The sequence below is a fragment of the Homarus americanus genome, unplaced genomic scaffold, assembly GCF_018991925.1.
Source record: "Homarus americanus isolate GMGI-L3 unplaced genomic scaffold, GMGI_Hamer_2.0 scaffold18703, whole genome shotgun sequence".
Lineage (NCBI taxonomy): Eukaryota > Metazoa > Arthropoda > Malacostraca > Decapoda > Nephropidae > Homarus > Homarus americanus.
Genome location: NW_024749779.1, coordinates 9,320,010 through 9,340,317, shown reverse-complemented (window position 1 = coordinate 9,340,317; position 20,308 = coordinate 9,320,010). Strand labels below are relative to the sequence as shown.

Here is a 20,308-nt window from a genome sequence, read left to right as displayed (position 1 = left end):
CCGCAAGATTATCGACCGAGTCCTCCTAAACAGACTTCTTCCTGAGGCGAAAAACTCCCTCCCAGAATCTCAATGTGTCTTTAGATCATTACGTGGCACCACTGACATGATCTTCGCTGCCCGTCAGATACAGGAAAAGTGTTGAGAACAGCGTCATGACCTGTACAGGGTCATCATCGACCTAACCAAGGCCTTCTACTCGGTCAACAGGGAAGCCCTCTGGTGAACCCTCAGCCGTTTTGTCTGCTCACTAAAATTCATCGCCATTGTGAGGCAGCTCCTGGCATGATTTGCAGTGTCCTGCACAATGGCACCCAGTCTGAGTTCTTCCCCATCCAAACGGTGGTTAAATTTAACCGGCGGGGTGGACTCCAGACAAGAACAAATGTGTCGGCTTCTTCCATTACTGAACTTCAGTATGCAGACGACCTCACGTTAGAGTCAGATTCTCTTTCAGCCTGCCCTTGGTTCATATACATCTCCACCATCCTTCCAACTTAACCGTACTACCCTCTCTAATGTTACCCACTTTTAGTATCGCGGCTCCTACCTCTCCACCACCGCGGACATCGATGAAGAGATTCAGCATCGGATTAGATGTGCATCTCAAGCCTTTAGCAGGATCCGAAACCGTATCTTCAGCTGTAGGGAGCTGAAATTATCTACAAAGTTACATGTATATCGAGCAGTGGTCCTCCCCACCTTGATATATGGCAGTGAGACATGGGTCATATACAGGAGGCACCTCAAGGCACTTGAAAACTTTCACTAACGTAGTCTACTTTCTATCCTCCAAGTTCGCTGGGAAGACAAGAGAATAAATGCCAGTATTCTTGCTAACACCAACTGTAGGAGCATCGAGGCAACCATAATCCATGAACAACTACGCTGGACTGGCCATATTACCCGAATGGACGACAGTAGATTGCCAAAGCAGCTACTTTACAGTCACCTAACAAATAGCAAACGTAACGCTGGCGGGCAAATGAAAGGTATAAGGATAGTCTTCAGACAAACCTGAAAAAATCCAAATCGACCCCCTCACCTGGGAGACGATTAATCCACACTGTAACGTTTGGAGGAGCACCACACAGAAAGTGTCAATACTTTCGAGTTAGCCCAACTGCATAGCGAGGCAGATAAGTGCCAATGCCGGAAAGACGATGCCGGTCCTGTATCAGCCTCTTTAATCACCTTAGAACTCACCACCGTAGGTGACATCCTTGCTATCTAGTACCATTTTATACTAGCTGGATGATCGTCATACTCGATTCCGAGTGACAGCAAAGTAGTAGTAAATAGTATGTGTGTACCGGGTCACCTGATTAGGTTAGGTTAGGTTAGGTTTGTTTGGTCTGTTCTTTTTGGTACATATAAAATTTCTCTCTCTCTATTTTACTAGAAATCACTGGAACTTGAAGCACTGATTAAGTTGATTGTAGGTTCGATTTCCATTGCTGCCACCATTTTTTGGGCTGTGGTTTGATATCGAACTATCTCACTTGTTAACACTTGCCTGAATGAGTGTAGGGTAGTCGCTGGTAACTTTGATGAAGCTGGGTGAGATATTAGGTAATCTCACGGCGTGTCACCTTTGATACAGTCGTAGATTGGTTGATAGTTGAATCGTCACAGCCGCCCTGGGTTGCACTTATAATTATCTTAGCTTGTAAGTTACACAAGTGCACACAGGTTCTGTTATCTTTACTTGTTGTTTCTTGGTTTAATGTAAACACACGTGGTGATTTCTAGTTATATTGGATAGTCTGATAGTTACAAGGTAGCTTGCTGACAGACTACTGAGCATTAGCTATTAGCTTGTAATTAGCTGATATAATTAGAGTGAGATACAGCCTGGGGAGCTAAGCTCACAACACATCTTTTTGGTATGGTGTCTTGGCGAGAACTGTGGGAAACTGTGTGAACTAGCTGACCTCTCTTCATCTGGTTGTTGGGGAGAATCTATACGTCAACACAGACATAAAATCTACACAGGCCTATTCTCACATGGAGGGCTGAGAAGATTTATGGGTTGTAACCCGAGAATGTGTGAAACAAACAAACTGTCCACCCTCAGAAGGGACGGGGGGGGGGGCAGAACATCTGCTAATGTAGCTGCATGCTCGATAGTCTGAGTGATAGAATGTATATAATGAATATATGTCCTCAGCCCATATTTATATAATATTAATTGATAGAGGCTAGAACAGGTTAGCTTTGGTTTGGTTAAGGTTATATTAGGTATATCGTTGATATACCTAACAATAAACCACCCTGCTATACAAAAAACAGTAGGTGACTTTACAGTCCGACCTAGCTGAATAGCCACTTCCTACACATAAAACAATGAAGTTTTCTTTGTAATTTCTGCGTCTTTTTATATAAACGTATTTATTTTCATGTATTATATATCTGGATACTCTAACTTTGGTGGCGAGTGTGGCATAGGATAGTTTACTTTAAAGTGGGATAATTTAGGTTATGCTACCTTAGGTTAGGTTATTTTTTTGTTATAATGTTATTTCTGTGCTTCAACAAATATGGTCTTTAGGTGCGTAATAAGATTAGTAATTCCACGATTACGAGAGAGATAAAACTCTCTAGAGGTTAGGTTAGGTTAGGTTAGGTAAGGTTAGGACTAGGACCTATTGGGACTGCGTCCATTTGACCCGAAAACTGCTTGATGTTTCTTGACATCTTGATTGGCGTAGAGAACGACTATATCACCGAGGTTCTCTGTAAGACCGAAAAGAAGTATATATATATATATATATATATATATATATATATATATATATATATATATATATATATATATATATATATATATATATATATATATATATATATATATATATATATATATATATATATATATATATATATATATATATATATATATATATATATATATATATATATATATATATATATATATATATATATATATATATATATATATATATATATATATATATATATATATATATATATATATATATTATAGAAGACAGAAATAATTATATTTTTCATCCAGTATTTTCACATCATTACAAAATACCACAAGAGAATCCGCTGAATTTATAATTGGAGGAAACGAATCAAATAACAAATATTGCTCAGGCAACATTAGATAGGGCAATGAAAGGTGAAGTCTATCAAGCATTTAGCAAATACCTTCAAGAAACAATAAGAGCACCAAGAACTGCAGAATGGAGGCTGCAGCAGTTTTATTATTTTACATGCTGGGCAGTCCCGTTTACACCCAACCCTATTGCTCATATGAGCATCAACCTTCGTTTGAAGCAATTCCAGGTATTCGAGTTAATGATGATATTTGGTAACTTGTTCCATTCATCCTACTCTGTTTTCAAACCAGTGTTTACCCTATTTCACGCCTAAATCGTTGTCTAATTTAAAACTATTACGAGTTCGCTCCTGGTTTGGGATATTTAGTACCTTTGCTTAATGTCCACTTTGTTTCTTCCTGCCATATACACCTCTATCAGGTCGCCCCTCGCTCTACATCTACTAGAGGAATTACCAAATTAGATACTTTTAACCTGTCTCTATACTCAAGTTCCTAATGCTGGGATTAGTCTTGTCATTCTCCTCTGAATTCTTTCCAAGGATTCTATATCCATTGTAATACGGTGACAGAACTGAACTAAATAATCCAGGTGTTTTCTCACAAGAGCAGATACAGTATTAGGATGACCTCGCTAGTCTTGTAACTAACACTCCTTTGTATGAACCCAAGTGCTTTATTGGCCTTTATTTAGAGCAAAAACACATTGTTTTACTTGACCCAAGGTTCCCTCTTATCATTACTCTAAATCTCTCTACGCAGTCGGATTTCTCTGGCATCGTTTGTTTCATCTGGTATCTGGTTTCCCTGTTTTACATCTCTATACTGAGTACTTTTACATTTATGCGACATTGAATTTCATCTGCCATTTTTCAGAGCATTCGAAAATTTGTTTAGATCTTCCTGTAGTTTTGCCGAGGTCTAAGTCGGGTTGATAACCGTCTATTTTAGTGTCATCAACAAATTACTTATGTTGCTGTCTATGCCGATATCTATGTCATTTATGTATATAATAAACAACTAATGGTCCCAGTACTGAGCAACGGGAACTCCACTTGTGACGTTGCTCAATAGGACTTAGTGCACGTTAATATACTTCGCTGTTTTCCTGTCATAATAACCGCCTAATCCATTTAGGATGTCTGCTTTGATATGAGCTTCTACCTTTCTAATTAGTCTTTCGTGGGGACTCTGTCGAAGAGCTTTGCTAAAGTGAGATATACCACATCATAATTATTGCACTATTCCACTGAATCGAAAACTGATGAAAAGAATGTTAATAGATTAGTTAGGCAAACGTCCGGCAGCCAGAAGCCATGCTGGGGAATCATTGATCAATAGGTGCTTCTCCAGGTGATTTCGAATATAGTTTGAAATGATTGCTTCCAGTAATTTGCCTACTATTGATGTTAGGCTGATTGGAGGCGTGGATTAGAGGATAGTGATCTATCGCTTCTTGGCATCCCGGTATTACATTCGCTATCCTCCAGGATTCTGGTACTACACCTGTTTTTGGGACATGTTAAACCACCAACTTTGCTAGGGCATACTGGCTCTTCCTTACATTCCTTTAATACTCTAGCAAATATCTCATCGAGGACCAGGTGACTTATTAGGCTTTAGTTTGTCTATTTGCTTACTAACATCGTTACTAGTCTTCTATCTCATAATTTGTTTTCTTCTTCTCTCTCTGAATAGAGTCAGTTGCCTCGGGTATCATGTTTTAAATTTTCGGTGGTGAAACTGTTGAAAATATTTAATCAGAATTATTGCTCATTTTCTCCGTCGTTATCAGTAGGCTACTTGAGTCTGACACGTATTGGTCCAATCTTTTCCGTGTTTTTAATTTTGATACATTGGTAAAATCACACAGGGGTTTTGTCTTCGCCTCCCTTGCTATCCTTACCTCATTCGACCCTCTTTGCTTTCCTTGCTCTAGTTTTTAACCCTACCTCGCCAATACCTTATAATAGTCCGGGAGGTGAATTCGCCCGCGATTTATCCGCTTCTCTCTTCCTTCCTTTGGCCAATGATGTTCTTTAAGTGTATTTATTTCATTTAGGGTCATTGTTGTCTGATCTGTAGAGTTTTTTGCTATGGTATGTTCTGCCTTTTGTGCATTAAGTAACTCACTATCTAATTGTCGTGGAACTCGGCAATCTCAGATCTCGTTATCAGGTCCGTGTCATCTGTCAGGTTCACGGCCAAGCGCGACACCCCCTCTCTCAGCTGCCTCTTTAAACTGTCAAAGTTTGCCCTTCTGAAATCTGGTACTTTAGTGGAATTTTCCTTACGTCTGCCCTGAAAATCTAACTGGAATCGAATTTCTTTGTGATCGCTGTTTGCAAGTTCGTTTCCTACCTCGACATTGCTAATGAGGTTTTCTCTGTTTGACAGAACTAAATCCAGTATATTATTACCCCGTGTGGGTTCGGTTATATGTTGACTTAGGAAACAGTCCTGGATCGTCTCGAGAAAATCCTCTGATTCTGAGTTACCCGTCAGAACAGTCCAATCTATTTGGCCAAGGTTAAAGTCGCCTACTATACAGACTTTGTTGTGTATGGAAGCCCTGCGCATTTCATCCCAGATAAGTCGCTCATTGACGCTATCAAGATTGGGGGGTCTATATATTACTCCTGTGATTAATTTTTCCCGACCGTCGCTTAATTCTATCCAAATTGTTTCTGTATTCCTCTCAGTTTTTATTTCCTTATTTATTTCACACTTCAGATTATCCCTAACATAGATTGCTACTCCGCCTCCTTTCCTGGTCTGCCTATCGGTATGGAACAGTTTGTAACCCGCAATTTGGTATTCGACTGGTAATTCACGTGTGTCTAGGTTGATCCATGTTTCAGTGAATGCAATTATATCGATTTCTTCGGTACATACCAAGGCCTTAATATCATCCATTTTGTTTCTCATACTTCTACTGTTCGCGTAGTATACATTTAAGTTAGTCGTGTTCTGAGTCCTTCCCTTACCGCGTTTAGTTTTAAACTCCCTGTCTAATTTAGTTTTGTCATCATTCCTAACACTATTTCCCTGTAATCTTTCGCCTTGTTTACCCGCTCCCACTGCAGTCTCCTCCACCCCCGTGCCCCTATGTTCTCTTAGCAGTTTAAAGACTTCGATATCTTTTGAACTGCCCCCTCTAGAGCCCCAGCCAGGGTTGCTACTCCATCCCTAGACAGGTGCACCCCATCCCTAGCATAAAGGTCCCTTCTGCCATAGAAGTTGTCCCAGTTGTCAATGAATGGGACTGATATTGACTTGCAATATCTGTCAAGACGGTCGTTAACACCAACTGCCCTTGACAACCATTCACTGCCAACTCTCCTTCTAGGCAGGACACCGCATATGATAGGGATCCCTCCCTTAGTCCTAATACGATTTATGGCTGCCTTGAACTTATCAAGAAGTTCCTCGCTCCTACACCGGCCAATATCATTGCCTCCTGCACTGAGGCAGATAATGGGTTTGTTCCCATTACCAGACAAGATATTGTCCATCCTGTCAACTATATCCCCCACCCCAGCTCCTGGCAAACACACCCTCATCCTATTTTTGTTTTTACCACAAAAGGCCCTGTCCAATCGAACTAGCTAACACCCAGTAAGCTATCTACTAGTCGAAGGTACTGTACTGTACGTTGGATTAGTGGATATTTCGATTAGTTTTGGTAAAATCACGTGTGTGTGTGTGTGTGTGTGTGTGCGTGTGTGTGTGTAGTTATAGCCTGCGCTCTTGTCACACCACAAAAATCAACTCATGCCCAACCATCATCCAGCTCATCATACTTTTTATCATCATCAAAACTCCTATACCCCCAAAAGTCCTATGGCTACAGATGAGTGGCGACGGGGACAAGCAGAGATGAATGCCGGGAGTCTCTAGTCACAACTCTGCACATGGACGGCATTGGGATGTAGGTAGCAGTGCAATTCAGTCCTGTCTGTGCGACTGAGCAGCCCTTACCAAGAGCCACTCTGCTCACCCCACATGGGGCGGGGGCTAGAAAAGGAACGCTAAAAAAGCCTGCTTGAAGAACCAACGTGACTATGCAACCGCACGCAGTAAGGTCATCCTTATGCAGTCGAAACATAATCACCTCGTATGGTCGTTGCATGGAATGTTAGGACCCTTTTGAATACTGTCACAAATGAGAGTCCTGAAAGATGAACCACCCTTGTGGCAATAGAGCTGTCTAGGTATAACATCGACATAGCAGTCATTAGTGAGTCCCGGCTTCCAGACGAGGGTCGACTCACAGAACAGGGTTCCGGCTATACTTTCTTCTGGAAGGGCAAGCCTGTTGAGGAGAGAAACAGCATTTATGGAGATGGCTTTGCCGGCCAGATACAGGAAAAGTGCAGAAAACAGCGTCGTGACTTGCACATTGGCTTGCACTGACCTTACTAAGGCCTTGGACTCGGGCAACACGGAAACACTCTGGTGGACCCTCAGTCGTTCTGGCTGCCCATCAAAATTCATTGTCATTGTAAGGCAACTTCACAATGGCACCCAGTCTGAGTTCTTCCCCACGCAAATGGGGTAAGACAAGTATGTGTACTGGATATCAATTCTCTTTTCCATTTTCTTGGCTGCCTTTCTTTCTCGCGTCAGTGCCAATTTAGCCGTTAGGGTGGACATCCAGTACTTGATGAACGGACTTTTAAGCATAAGACAACTCTCGGCAAGACCAAAGGTGTCAGTTGCTTCCATCACTGAACTTCCTGTATGCAGATCCTCGTCGATCACACTGAACACCTACACAGATGTGCAGATGCGTATGCACAATTCGGCCTTGTGGTGAATGCACATTAGGGTTGCTCATTTTTTCACACTTTTTTAAAATTGTAAATGGGGGTGTTTTTTCCCATTATTTTGTTACTCTTGAATTCATTGGTGCCAGAATTAATGAAATCCAACATGTTCTAGGGGTCGCGAATCTAAATATAAAAAATGAATTTTTGCGAAAAAACGTCAAAACTCAAGCTTTTTCTCTTATAGATCAGCAATCGCGCTGCTTTTCACTACTTAACCCTAATGGCTGGCTAGAGCAGCTATTCAGCTTTCCATTGACACCTAATTCGATTGCATGCACCTCTTATTTGACCTTCTAAGTCAGGTCAAAGGCTGTAGCCTACCTGCGTTAACGGAGTTATAAATTCACTAGGTTCACATTGGCAGCTTTAAAACCCTGCGCTTCTTTGCAGTGTTTTGACATGTGTTGTGTTGTTGTTGGTACTGTGGTGTTATTTTATAATTTACTCAAATCTGCTATATAGTGTGGCAGTAAATTTATGGTTATCTATTTATGTTGTATTTTCTACAGGTGATTAAATTGCTCTTATGTGACCCTATTTTGTTTGCCTATTTTGTTTTATTACAAAACGTTTTTTTCTTACAGAGTTCATCTGTTTATATACATACAATCATGGAAGAGAGTGAGTCGCAGTCGGGGGAGAATGCTAAGGGGACTGTCAGGCCAACATCATCCACTACCCGTTCTGCCACTGAAAACTATCTAGTAGGCCAGCCAGCATCGTCAATTAGAGGCAGTAAACTCCCGACGATGCGTCAAGTCCTGAAGTTCTTCTTTCACACAGTGAATGAATCTGGTGACAGACAGGAGACGTTTAAAGAAACAGTGAGAAACGTACTCAAGTTCTGGAATTTAGCTCCCATCAAGACTATCTCAGAGAGGGGGTGCCGGGAGAAGCTGACAAGGTTATGGGAGCACTGGAGAAGTCTACAAAAAAGTCGGGACAGGGCTGCAAAGGGCAAGGTTGAAAACTTCAAGTCTCAACTTGACCTGTTGTGGGACATCGGAGCACCGGACGCCGTAGAGGACATCGAGAAGAACCGGCTGCTTACACCGGCCGACAAACAACAAGACATCGCCTTCTATCAAGACCAACGCGGAGAAAGAAAAGCGTTCATGAGTGGTAACGATAAGATTTTTGCCGCTAAGAAGAGAAAGCAGGAGGAACGAGTCGAGAAGCAAAGGTCGAAACAGGGAAGGTTCGCAGCCTGTGAACCAAGCAGCAGTGATTCGAGACCTCAAACCTCTGTGGTGGCTGACACCCCAACGGAAGTAGAAATGGAGAAAAAGGACACAGCGATACAACCTGGCAGGTACACATCAAAGCACCTTTATCTGACGGTTCAGCTTCCACGTCGCATTCTCCAAGAGCCAGCATTAAAGGAACTCGCTGACCGTCTTCGGATATCCAATAACGAAGTAAGTGTATCCATAACTGTGTTTGGAATGTTTGAAATTTCTGTTAATTATTTGATAAGCACTTAAACAGTCGACATTTTCTACTGACACCCTTGCCTGCTTTTGCTCGCAGATAGTTTCGGTGGTCGCAGCAGTGCTGCGCTCTGCTAACCCGCCAGGCGATCTGTCTGAGTTCCGGATCTCGAGAGAGACTGCGAGACGGGCGCGAGCTTCACACCGTCGTCAGGTAGCTGCCGCACAAAGGGAAGCCTTCACGCCTCCACCACATGCAGTGGTGCACTGGGATGGTAAGCTGGTTAAGTTGAGAACACGTTTAGGTACTACATTCATATTTTACCAAAGCCTAGACTATTGTAATATATTGTTAGAAATGTATCAAATCATTAACAAAAAGCTTGGAGAAAAAGGCAGCCTTGATAATTCTTCATTATCTGTCTGAATTTTTATATTTCTCTGATTTCAGAACGTCGTGGGAGAAGAAGAACACCGACAGGCCATCTTCATCTCAGGGCGCGGCCATGAGGAAGGGAAGCTGCTTGCTGTCTTGCCAGTGAAGGACGGCACTGGCCTGACCCAGGCACGCGCAACAGCTCGTGCTATCGAGGACTGGAGCTGCGCTTCAAACGTCAAGGCACTGTGCTTTGATACAACGTCGTCCAACACAGGGCGAGTCCAAGGTGCGGTTGTCCATCTGGAGGCGCTGCTGGAAAAACAGCTGTTGAGGCTTGGGTGCAGACACCACGTCATGGAACTGGTGGTGAGAGCCGCTGCCAGCAACATCTTCGGCAAAACATCGGCCCCTACGGACCCTCTCTTCCAGACTCTTAAGAAAAGGTGGAGTCAACTAGATCACTCTCAGTATCTCAGGCTGGACATTGCAAATCTACCAGAGTCTGACTGGCTCAGTCACCTCCGACACAGGACCGTTAGCTACCTGCTGACCGTCACAGAATGGGCCAGAGAGGATTACCGAGAAGCGGCAGAACTAACGCTCCTCGTCCTCGGTGTGAATCCTCCGCGCGGCACGCACTTTCTGCGTCCTGGCGCATGTCACCACGCTCGCTGGATGGCGAAGATCATATACTACCTCAAGATCTACATGTTTAGCCACCAGCTAGAGCTCAGCAGTGACCTGTGCGTCAAGCTGCAGAGGATGGCGATCTTTGTGTCTCTGCTGTACACACCGGCGTGGCTGAAATCACCAGTAGCCGAGGATGCGCCTGTGAATGACCTGCAACTGCATCACGAACTCCTCCGCTACAGGGCCGTGGACTGTGAGGTGGCTGATGCGGCGCTGGCGGTCGCGAGCCGCCACCTGTGGTATCTAAGGCCACAGACCGTCGTTCTGTCGCTGTGCAGCGAGAAGTTGAGTGCGGCAGAGAAAAAGGAGATGGCGACCAAATTGAGCTGCCTAGAAGAAACGAACGACTACGCCAACGACAACTTGGTCATCCAACAGACTACACGGCTTTCCGACCTGATAGATGAACGTTCATGGATGATCTTCAAGGAGCATCATGTGTGCGGCACAGCATGGCTGATGTCACCGGTGGAAGACTGGGAGAAAAACGAAGAGTTCATGAAGCTGAAAGATTTCTCCAGAAGCCTGAAGGTAACCAATGACGTGGCCGAAAGGGGAATAAAGCTTATGCAGGACTTCATTGGTTCAGTCACGAAGGATGAGCAGCAGCTGCAGGATGTCATGCAACTTGTGGAAAAGCACAGGAAGCAGATGAGTGGCTTCAGCAAGTCTGCTCTGATGCAACTGTGAGAGTTGAATAGAGGGGGGATTGAACTTTCAAATTGCATCTCCTCCTAGAGTTATTGACCTATTTCAATGATGTTTGTTTTTTAAGAGGGAAATATATCATGGAAAAGACTGTGACGGCAAAATATTGATATGTGTTTTCGAATAAATGGAAAAGTCAAAACTATGAATATTTTGGAATCTGGTTCCCTTAACGCAGGTAAAGCCTTTGACCTGAACTAGAAGGTCAACTAAGAGGTGCATCCAATCGAATTAGGTGTCAATGGAAAGCTGAATAGCTGCTCTAGCCAGCCATTAGGGTTAAGTAGTGAAAAGCAGCGCGATTGCTGATCTATAAGAGAAAAAGCTTGAGTTTTGACGTTTTTTCGCAAAAATTCATTTTTTATATTTGGATTCGCGACCCCTAGAACATGTTGGATTTCATTAATTCTGGCACCAATGAATTTAGGAGTAACGAAATAATGGGAAAAAACACCCCCACCTACAATTTTCTAAAATTGGGAAAAATGAGCAACCCTAAATTTGCACATAAGACTCAGATTCTCTTTCAGCCTGCCGCTGGTTCAACCATACCTCCACTATCCAACATTTTTTTTTTTTTTTACGGGGAATAACCCACCCGTGGTCAAGGGGGCAAAAAAATATGAGTAAAGATAAATTAAAAATAGAAAAGAAAAAGTTGATATTAATATACACCACGAAGATCCCGGAAATCAGCTTTTTAAAGTGAGACTGATTGTATGAGTATGGAATCACAGAAGAAGGCAGAACATTACACAGTTTGGTTGTGTAAGGAAAGAAGGATGTACTGCAACAGGTTATTCTAGTGTGACCGACATTCACAGAGAAACGGTGGGCACAGCGGGCAAGACGAGTGTTACGAGCCCATGGCGTTGCCGGCGGTACACAGGATGCCAAATCCCCCGAACATTACCCGTTAGAGTACCTGTAAAAAAGAGAGAGTGACGCAACATTGCGGGGAAGAGAAAGGGAAGAAAGATTATCAACTAAAGAGGGAGAGTTAATAAGACGAAATGCCTTTAATTCCACCCTATCTAACAGTTGGACAGAAGAAGAGCCACCCCAGATATGAGAACAGTACTCCAAGTTAGGAAGAATGAATCCATTTTATACTTGAAGCAACTGCTCAGGAGTAAAGTAGCTACGGCATCTGTACAGCACTCCCAGCTTTCGGGAGGCAGCTTTAGCAATGTTGAGGATATGTGGCCTCCATGACATATTAGATGAAATGGTGAGGCCTAGCATATCTATTTTAGAATTTGGCAGAATGATTGCATCTTGAAATGTGATTGGTGGGAGATCATCTAATTTGAAAAGTGTAATTGGTAAATACTGAGTTTTATTAATATTGAATTTAACCAAGTTCTACCTCCCCATTCGGAGATGCTGCACAGATCCACATTGATAGATGTAATGATATCAGCTCTAGAAACAGATATACAGTAGTTTGTGAATTAGGGGGGGGGGATGTGAGGAAGAGTGAAGAGTTGAATCATTAGCGTAAGAATGGATAGAATTAGTTGTAGTGTGAAGTAAATCATTGATAAAAAGAAGGAAGAGAGTAGGTGAAAGAACAAAACCCTGTGGGACACCACTATTGGTGGTGAAAGAGTGAGAGATCGATCCCTCGACAACAACTGCCATGGATCGGTTCTCAAGGAAGCTAGAAATTAGAGAACAAAGTGGGGAAGAGAAGCCAGAAGAGGGAAGTTTAGAAGGCAAAGACTTGTGCCATAACTTGTCAAATGCTTTCGAGATATCGAGGACCACGACGAAAGTTTCCCCAATCCCTAAGAGAGGATGACCAAAGATGGGTGCAATAGGAGAACAGATCACCAGTAGATCTCGCCTGGCGAAAGCCACATTGGTGATCCGACAAAAGAGAATGACGTTCAAGGTGACGTAGAAAATGAGAGTTTAATGGTACTTCTCTCTCTTATGTTACTCACTTTCAGTACCTTGGCTCCCACCTGTCCACCACTGCGGACATGGATGAAGAGATTTAAGATCAGATCAGATGCTCATCTCAAGCCTTTGGTGAACTCCGTACCCGTGTCTTCAGCTGTAAGGAGCTGAAATAATTTACAAAACTGCATGTGTATGGCAGTGAGACATGGGTCACATATTGCAGGCAGCTCAAGACATTCGAACAATTTCACCAACGTAGTCTACATTCCATCCTCCGAGTTTGCTGGGAAGACAAGAGAACAAATGCCAATATTCTTGCTGACACCAACTGTAGGAGTATCGAAGCTACCATTATCCATGAACAACTACGTTGGACTGGCCATGTTACCTGCATGGACGTCAGTAAACTGCCAAAGCAGCTACTTTGGCGGACAACGGAAGTGGTATACAGTAAGGAGATTCTTAAGACAAACCTGAAAAAGTGCCAAATCGACCCCGTCACCTGGGAGACGATCATTCCACACTGTAACGCTTGGAAAAGCTCGACTCCATAATGAGGCAGCCAAGCCGCAGCGCCGGAAAGACGCTGCCGCCATCCCTCCCGCACTAAATGTAGCCCTTCACAGGTTCAACATCTGTGGACGACCCTGCCGATCTCGTATTGGCCTCTCGAGTCACCCCAGAACTTACCGACGAAGGTGATAGCCTTAATAAGCCATATCATTATATCATTGTATCATAGCTGGATGATCGTCATACTCGATTCCGAGTGACAGCAATGTAGTAGTAGTATTAGTAGTAGTAGTAGTAGTGTGTGTGTGTGTGTTTGTTCTCCTGAGAGTCACGGCTCTCTTATTTCGGTGTTCTGACTGACTGACTGGTGGGCAGTAACAACTGAGCTCTTGGGTTTAGTGTGAATAATTACAATGGAATAAAACGAGAGAGAGAGCTGGAGACTTTACCTGGGTAGTAAGTGAGGCGCTGTTGTCACTGCCACCGTGCATGTAGCAGATACCTAACTCTGTTATGAAGGTCAACACGCTCACTATCAGTCCTGAAACCCAAGATGAACATGAGAAGGTACTCGGTGATGATATGTTTATCTTTGTTGTGTTATCATTGACCCAGGTGGAGTGGTTAATATCACCTATATTATTTATTACCCTGATTCACACACACTACCCCCTTCTTCTTCTTCTTCTTCTTCTTCTTCTTCTTCTTCTTCTTCTTCTTCTTCTTCTTCTTCTTCTTCTTCTTCTTCTGCTTCTTCTTCTTTACCACATTCTCCCTCTCTCATTCTCACATCTGTCTCTTTCTTTCCTTCTATACCCCTTTCTATCTCTCTCCTACTACAGTATACTATATACTTCATCTGTCTCTCTCTCTCTCATCGAGTTTCTCCTCTTACCTCTCCCGGTCTTTCTCCTCCTCCTCCTCCTCCTCCTCCACTTCTACCCCTCATCTTACTTATTCATCTACACTTAAGAACATAAGAATGGAGGAAACTGTAGCGGGCCTATTGGCCCATACTGGGCAGTCCCATTTACACCTAACCCCTATTGCTCATATATCCATCCAACCTATGTTTGAAGCTATCCAGCGAATTCGAGTTGATGATGATATTTGGTAACTTGTTCCACTCGTCCACTACTCTATTTCCAAACAATGTTTACCTATTTCGCGCCAAAATCTAAATTTGTCTAATTTAAAACCATTGTTACGAGTTCGCTCCTGGTTGGATAGTTTGAGCACCTTTGTACTGTAATGTGCCCTTCGTTTAGCCCTGACTTCCATGTATACACCTCTATCATATCGCCCCTCACTCTACGTCTCTCGAGGGAGTGCAAATTAAGATGCTTTAACCTGTCTCTGTACTCAATGTTTCTAATGCCCGGGATTAGTCTTGTCATTCTCCTCTGAATTCTGTCCAAGGATTCTATATCCATTCTGTAATACGGTGACCAGAATTGAACTGTGTAATCCAAGTGAGGTCTCACAAGCGCAAGATATAGTTTTAGGATGACCTCGCTAGTCTTGTAACTAACACTCCTTTGTATGAACCCAAGTACTTTATTAACCTTGTTTCGAGGAAATACACATTGCTTACTTGGCTTAAGATTCCTACTCATTATTACTCCTAAATCTTTCTCGCAGTCGGATTTCTCAATAACATCGTTGTTCATCTGGTAACTGGTTTCCCTGTTTACATCTCCTATACTGAGTACTTTAAATTTGTCCACATTGAATTTCATCTGCCATTTTTCAGACCATTCGAAAATTTTTTTTAGATCTTCCTGTAGTTTTGCGGAGTCCTAGTCAGATTTAATTACGCTCCCCATTTTAGTGTCATCAGCAAATTTACTTATGTTGCTTGTCTACGCCGATATCTATGTCGTTTATGTATATAATAAATAATAATGGTCCAAGTACTGAGCCTTGGGGAACTCCACCAGTGACGTTGCTGCAATCGGATTTAGTGCCGTTAATGCTCACTCGCTGTTTCCTGTCCTGTAACCACGCCCTAATCTATTTTAGAATATCTCCTTTAATGCCATGAGCCTCCACTTTTCTTTTTAGCCTTTCGTGGTGGACTCTGTCGAAGCTTTGCTAAAATCGAGATATACCACATCATAATTGTGCCCCTCGTCCACTGATTCGGAAATAGATGCAAAAAAATATTAATAGATTAGTTAGACATGAACGCCCTTAGTTAGACACGCCTTACTTAGACATGAACACCCGCTTGTGAAACCATGTTGGGAATCATTGATCAACTTGTGCTTCTCCAGGTGATTTTGAATAGAGTTTGATGTTAGACTGATTGGACGGTAGTTAGAGGATAGTGATCTATCTCCCTTCTTGAAAATCGGTATTACATTCACTATCCTCCAGGATTCTGGTACTACACCCGTTTTTAAGGACATGTTCAACAACTTTGCTAAGGGCATACGAAGCTCTTCCTTACATTCCTTTAATACTCTGGCAAATATCTCATCTGGACCTGGTAACTTAATAGGCTTTTGTTTGTCTATTTACTTACTAGCATCGTTACTAGTCACTACTATCTCGCTTAATTTATTTTGCTTCACTATCTCTGTATAGAGTCGGTGCCTCAGGTATCATGTTTAAATTTTCGGTGGTGAAAACTGTCGAAAAATATTTATTCAGATTATTGCTTATTTCTATGTCTTTATCAGTTAGCTCGCTGGTATTTGACTGTATTGGTCTAATCTTTTCTCGTATTTTAGTTTGATACATTTGATAGAATCCCTTGGGGGTTTGACTTCGCCTCCCTTGTTACCTTCAGCTCATTATTCCTCTTTGCTTTTCTTATCTTGGTCTTAACCCTACCGGCCAATACCTTATAATAACCTCGGAGGTAAACTTCATCACGATTTATTCTCCTACCTATATTGCCCTTCCTTTATCCAATAATATTCTTTAAATAATTATTTATCTATTTAGGGTCATTGTTGTTTAATCTGAGTTTTCTGTATGGTATGTTCTGCCTTTGTGCATTAAGTAACTCATTATTTAAATTGTTGTGGAACTCGTCAACCTCAGATCTCGTGATCAGGTGATCCTCAGCCGTCAGGTCTCCAGGTAAGGTGAGGTCGTGCTCTGTGAGTACAGTGTGAGGTCACCTCATGTGAGGTCATGTAATTCACCCCCAAGCGTGATACCCCTTCTTTCAGCTGCCTCTTCAAACTATCAAAGTTTGCCCTTCTGAAATCTGGGACTTTAGTGGAATTTTCCTTGCGACTGTCCTGAAATTCTAATTTAAATCATATTTCTTTGTGATCGCTGTTAGCAAGTTCGTTCCCTACCTCGAAATTACTAATGAGGTTTTCTCTGTTTGACAGAACTAAAGCGAGTATATAATTACCCCGGGTGGGTTCGGTTATATGTTGGCTTAGGAAACAGTTCTGGATTATTTCAAGAAAATCCTCTTTGCTTTTCATCCCAAATAAATCTCTCATTAACTCTATCAAGATTAGGTCTATATATTACTCTGTGATTAATTTTTCCCTACCATCGATTAATTCTATCCAAATTGTTTCTGCATTCCGCTCAGTTATTATTTTTTTATTTATTTCACACTTCAGATTATCCCTGACGTAGATTGCTACTTCGCCTCCTTTCCTAATCTGCCTATCGGGAAGGAATAATTTGTACCTGCAATTGGGTATTTGACAGGTACCTCACGTGAGTCTAGGTTAATCCATATTTCGGTAATGCTATTATATCGTTACGTTGTCACACTGTGTTTATACATAATTTCTCTTAGTCCACTTCACCTGAGAGATCCATCATCTCTTAACACAGTTTGCTTCTTACTTTTTTTACACCTTAAAGGAAAATAGCTACAGGTATGATATCTGGAAAATAATTCTTTCCTGTAACGATTATATATATTTTTTGATATGAGTTAGGGGGGTGTTGAATACTGTATTAATTTATTACCATTATGAATATTCGAAAAAGATATTTGTCTTCTATTCATGATTTCTGCATTTTAATATTAATACTTTACATTATTTGTACTAAAAAGATTCTTCATTTTGTTTACTGTACGTACCTTGTGACCCAGCTTACCTGCCGCCAACACCATGAAAGGTCCTGACATGGCTTCAGTGTTGAGGGGAGCGATACCCTCCCTGCGGTCAGAAGTGGGCGGACGGAGGCACTGAGTGGTGTTGGTAATCTCTGCCGCCAGCCACTTGTCTAGGATGCCAGACTCCTTCACGGCACGGATGCTGTCAGATGAAGATTGTATCCATCTGCTTAGAACGAGGTAAAATGGTCAACAGCTATATATGGTCACTTTCCTACTTATGTGGATTTTTGTTTTTAGTTTTATCTCAGCATTATCGTCTTGCAAAACATGAAAAACATAATTGTATGGAGAAAAAAAATCACGGAAAAAAAAAAAAAATATTTTTTTCCTAGAAGCAACTATAATTTAGCATACACTCTTATCTCACTGTAATGTTTACATGACCAACACGAGGCACGTACTGTAAGTATTACTATACCAACATACGAGAACAGAGGAATCATGCTGACGTAATTTTGCGAAATAACTTACAAACAGGCTAACCAAAGCTAAAAGAAAAAGAACAGGACCACTTAACTGCTTATCCCTCTACACGAGCCATTCTAACCTAACCTAACCTAACCTAACCTAACCTCTTACTTAACCTAACCATAAGGTTAGGTTGGTTTAGGTTATCTGTAAGTTATTTCGCAAAATTTCCAATATGCATGTCAGTAATTTTGCAAAATAACCTACAGTAAATCTAATAAGATGATACGATGTCTGTTTCAAACCTACATTTTGTTGGCTCTGGGGCGGTAGGTGGAGTTGATCTTAAAGGCCATGGAGATCAGCACATTACTATAGACATTCTCTCGGGAGATGTACAGGTGACACTGGCCGCTGGTGCTGAGGAAGAGCACGTGTTAGGAGAGCAGGTAACTGTATAGACGAAATATATACAATATATCTATCTAATATACTATAGGACAAGGCGCCTGTCTGTCTGTCTGTCTGTCTGTTTTGGGCAGCCGAAACGGCACAATCGTTTTTCATCAAAATTGATGGAAAAATCGCAAAAAAATCGTAGAGTGGAACAAACCTGGTCCCATGTCGATGGTTTCTTTAGGAAGGCATTAATTAGCAATTTTATTTACGATGGAAAACGATGCAAGTCTACTGACTTGGCGCACCCTAATTAACCATGCAAGTCTACGGACTTAGCGCACCCTCATTCGCTGCAAGCTGTCAGCCGGACGGCGAACCTGGCACGAAGGGCCTACTGTCATACAATACAATACAATGTAATACAATACAATACAAAACAAAACAAAACAGTACAGTACAGTACAGTACAATATAGTACAATACCATACAATACCATACAATACCATACCATACAATACGATACACAACGAACTATAAATATTTGCAAGAATAAAACATAATTATATAGACATGTAAGACTCACACCTTGATAAGATATCCGTAAGACATTAGCTATTGGAAATGTGATTAAAGGTTTTGTTATTAATCCAGTGTGAAATGTATCGGTATTGGTGGTACAATCCTAATGGTCTCTAATCCTGTTGATTAGGTGAGGTTAATCTGGGTTTATTGAGATTAAAGAAAAGGTGTGGGGTTTATTCTACCTGTGATAGTCTCAGGTACGACCCTTATTGTAACAATCACGACTATGATTATAACAACCAGGACCATGATTACAACAACCACGACCATGATTATAACAACCACGACCATGATTATAACAACCACGACCATGATTATAACAACCACGACCATTATTATAACAACCACGACCATGATTATAACAACCACGACCATGATTACAACAACCACGACCATGATTATAACAACCACGACCATGATTATAACAACCACGACCATGACCATGATTATAACAACCACGACCATTATAACAACCACGACCATGATTATAACAACCACAACCATGATTTTAACAACCACGACCATGTTTATAACAACCACGACCATGATTATATCAATCACGACCATCTTAAAACAACCACGACCATGATTATAACAACCAGGACCATGATTATAACAACTACGACCATGATTATAACAACCATGACTGATTATAACAACCACGACCATGATTCTAATAACCACGACCATGATTATAACAACCACGACCATGATTATAACAACCACAACCATGATTATAACAACCACGACCATCATTATAACAACCACGACCATCATTATAACCACCACGACCATCATTATAACAACCACGACTATGATTATAACAACCACGACCATCATTATAACAACCACAACCAAGATTATAACAACCACGACCATGATTATAACAACCACGACTATGATTATAACAACCACGACCATGATTATAACAACCACGACAATGATTATAACAACCACGACCATGATTATAACAACATCGGTAAACTGTACCGCCGAATTCGCCACCGGGCACGAAGGGCCCACGATGACTTGTGTACAGTATGTACTATAGATGATGCAAGTTTAATGTATAGGCCAATTTTATATTTATGATACCGGAGGATTGTCTATAGACGAAATGTATACGTATATTGCATATACTGTACGTATAAGTATTCTATATACAGTCTATATCTATCTTAGTATAGAAGTCATATGCAGAGACGATTTCGGTATATGTACATGTTGACTATAGTACTAAAAGAGGTGGACATATTGACGACATAC

General features: G+C 41.6%; 1 protein-coding gene across 1 annotated transcript in view; it reads right to left on the bottom strand.

Moving 5' to 3' along the window:
* Positions 1–2,085: 2,085 nt before the first annotated feature.
* Positions 2,086–20,308, bottom strand: part of LOC121853911 (probable glutamate receptor) — a 37,209-nt gene continuing 18,986 nt past the window's right edge. The window contains exons 7-10 of the mRNA XM_042348304.1: positions 18,371–18,481; positions 17,632–17,792; positions 13,998–14,089; positions 2,086–2,736 (exon numbers count right to left, since the gene is read on the bottom strand). Coding sequence (XP_042204238.1) covers positions 2,719–2,736; positions 13,998–14,089; positions 17,632–17,792; positions 18,371–18,481 — 382 coding nt within the window. The 3' untranslated portion in view covers positions 2,086–2,718. The remainder of the gene's footprint in view (positions 2,737–13,997; positions 14,090–17,631; positions 17,793–18,370; positions 18,482–20,308) is intronic.